At 42.9% G+C, this 2,337-nt stretch overlaps 1 protein-coding gene across 2 annotated transcripts; it reads right to left on the reverse strand.

The window, feature by feature from the left end:
* Positions 1 to 224: 224 nt before the first annotated feature.
* On the reverse strand, positions 225 to 2,337 carry LOC110028871 (transcription termination factor MTEF1, chloroplastic). Of its 2 annotated transcripts, none has more exons than XM_020730896.1 (2): positions 1,378 to 2,337; positions 225 to 778 (listed from the first exon to the last, which is right to left on the reverse strand). In XM_020730896.1, the coding sequence occupies exons 1-2, from the start codon at positions 2,291 to 2,293 to the stop codon at positions 753 to 755; spliced, it is 942 nt and encodes a 313-aa protein (XP_020586555.1). In that variant the 5' UTR covers positions 2,294 to 2,337; the 3' UTR covers positions 225 to 752. The 2 variants fall into 2 exon arrangements, with proteins under 2 accessions (XP_020586555.1, XP_020586554.1); XM_020730895.1 differs by lacking the exon at positions 225 to 778 and adding an exon at positions 785 to 934.

The following is a 2,337-nucleotide window of genomic DNA, read 5'->3' on the forward strand; positions in this document are numbered from 1 at the left end:
TGAGGAAAGTGGAAGACGGATCAAACCTAGAGTCGTCCGATCCAATACTTCTCATTCTTTCAGAGACATCATTCAGGCTTATTGGTGATTCCTTGTGAGGACAAATACAATTTCTTCTGATACAATAAATCTTCAACTTGAATTTTCCATAATAGAAAGTTCGATTCATTGAACTTCTCGATTTTGTACCTTGTTTCGTCGGTCGGTCATAGCTCCTACTCGAATCAAAGGTCTTTAGAAAAGAAATTCCGCTCTGATACTACTTTTTGGTATGGAAACTTGGGTTTCAATTAGTTTACAAGCAAAATCACAACGCAGAAGAATCACACTGATTTGATAAATTTGGAACAATATATCTAATGGAAAAGCACAATAAAGTAATCCTAGAAAAATACAATGTGATTTGACATGAATAAACCCAACGGAAAAAAATCACAGAGCCAAGCCACACCAAAAAATTTTACTATGTGAGGAAAAATTTACAGAAATTTACAACACTCGGATCTTCTCTCTACACCACTGAAACTTACAATAATTCCGCTCCAAATCTTGCCTTGATTGCATAAGAGAAATCACACGCGCTCAAAAATCCATCTCTCGAACTTCACCGCTCCACACAAAATGCCTTTGAGATTTCACCGCGCACAAGAGATTCGCAATAGAGAAAAGTACTGTTACTCTGAATGGAGGACTTAAGAATCGAATTGGGAGAAAAACAACCCCTTGAGTAATCACGCCACTCCTCAGCATAATTATTCCAATTCATCTAATCCGGAACCTGGAATCAAAAGAACCGCGGCGTAGGTACGTCGTTACTTGGCGTATCGCAGTCGTCTAGTCTAGCTAAGCCCAATTCAAGTGCGGCCATGCAAATCTTATGGCACAGAAGCACTGTTTTTGCGACACTGAGGTTCCTTTGTCTCTCTCCTTGTTGCTATTTTAGCCAAAGTAAATCAGACTCTACACTCGACACAATTGAGCTAAACTAGGTTTCAAGGGGTCCTAGCCTAGTTTAATGGTAAATTGGCACCCAATCGTGTTGAAGCACTAAAGTGTCATTTCATATTTACAAACATTGCACTTTGGTGCTTCAAACCTATGCATGAAAAGGTGTATTTCACTTTTAAAAATGATAATAGTGATTTTCTATGTGATATTAAAAATTTGAATGCTATGTGTGTAAATATGAAATTTAGACGTGAGATATGTAAATACATAAGAATTGTGTGCTGTGTACGTAAATATCCAAACCTTCTGCCGTCAACTATCAATAACTAAACCTGCTAATAAACTCGGAGAACTTCAGATGGCCTTACAAACAGAATCTTATGCACATAATGCAAGAAGCAAAAGAAAGCAACTAACATTCCTACCTACCTCTCTGCATCAACAACTCCTTGAACTCATTATCAGTGCTCTTCAGCATCAACGACAATGGCAGCCTCAGCCCCATCTCCGCCATCACCCGATGCCTCAGTTTTATCCTCTTGTCCAAACTAAAAGCAAAGAACTGCGGAAAGTCCTTGAGCTCCTCCAATCCTCCCCCCATCTCCCTCACAAAATACTCATACTTTGGCTTATAGTTATTCTGAATGCTAAAAGTAAGCAAACTAGGGCACCTCAGCACCATCCCAACTGCCTCCTCCCTCGACAGACCAAGCCGCATTAGATGCTGCAACTTGGGCATAAGCGTATTCTCCACGCTGGAAACAAACAGCACCGGATCATGGAAAGCAAGCGCCGTGACATCCTTAAACCCTAACCTCTGCAGATAAATTAGCGCCGGCCGGAGCTGGTCTCGCACATCGCAGACCAGAAACCTAGGGCATTTCTTTATAACGCGGCGAAATTCCGAATCCGGAACCTTGAGATCACAGGAAAGAAATTTGAAGACTGGGACTAGATCTTTGCCGATGCTTGATGTCATAACTCTCGGGCACATGCCGAGAATCCGGCCGAGGTCTTTGTGGTGTATACCTTTGGAGAGGAGGAAGGAGATGACGGAGTGGATGGAATCAGGGGAAGCGGCGCGGAGATCAGGGTGCAGGGCAAGAGCGCGGCTGGAGTCGATGCCCATGATTTCCAGGCTAAGGATCTTCTCCCTCGCATCTGAAGACAGGTCGGGAAGAAAAAGGGGAAAATCAGGGTAGTTTTGATGGAGAGCATTGTGGGGATTGAGAGATGAAGGTTTTGCAGAGAGATTGGGTGCGTTTGGGGTTGTGAGGTTGATGCCACCATTTTTGGAGATCGAGGAGCAGGGAGCAGGGAAGGTGAGACAGTGAAGAGAGGACATGAAGAGTTGAAGGCAGGAAGACGGCGAAGTTACAGATTTTTTTT

This window comes from Phalaenopsis equestris, unplaced genomic scaffold, assembly GCF_001263595.1.
Source record: "Phalaenopsis equestris unplaced genomic scaffold, ASM126359v1 Scaffold000535, whole genome shotgun sequence".
Classification (NCBI taxonomy): Eukaryota; Viridiplantae; Streptophyta; class Magnoliopsida; order Asparagales; family Orchidaceae; genus Phalaenopsis; species Phalaenopsis equestris.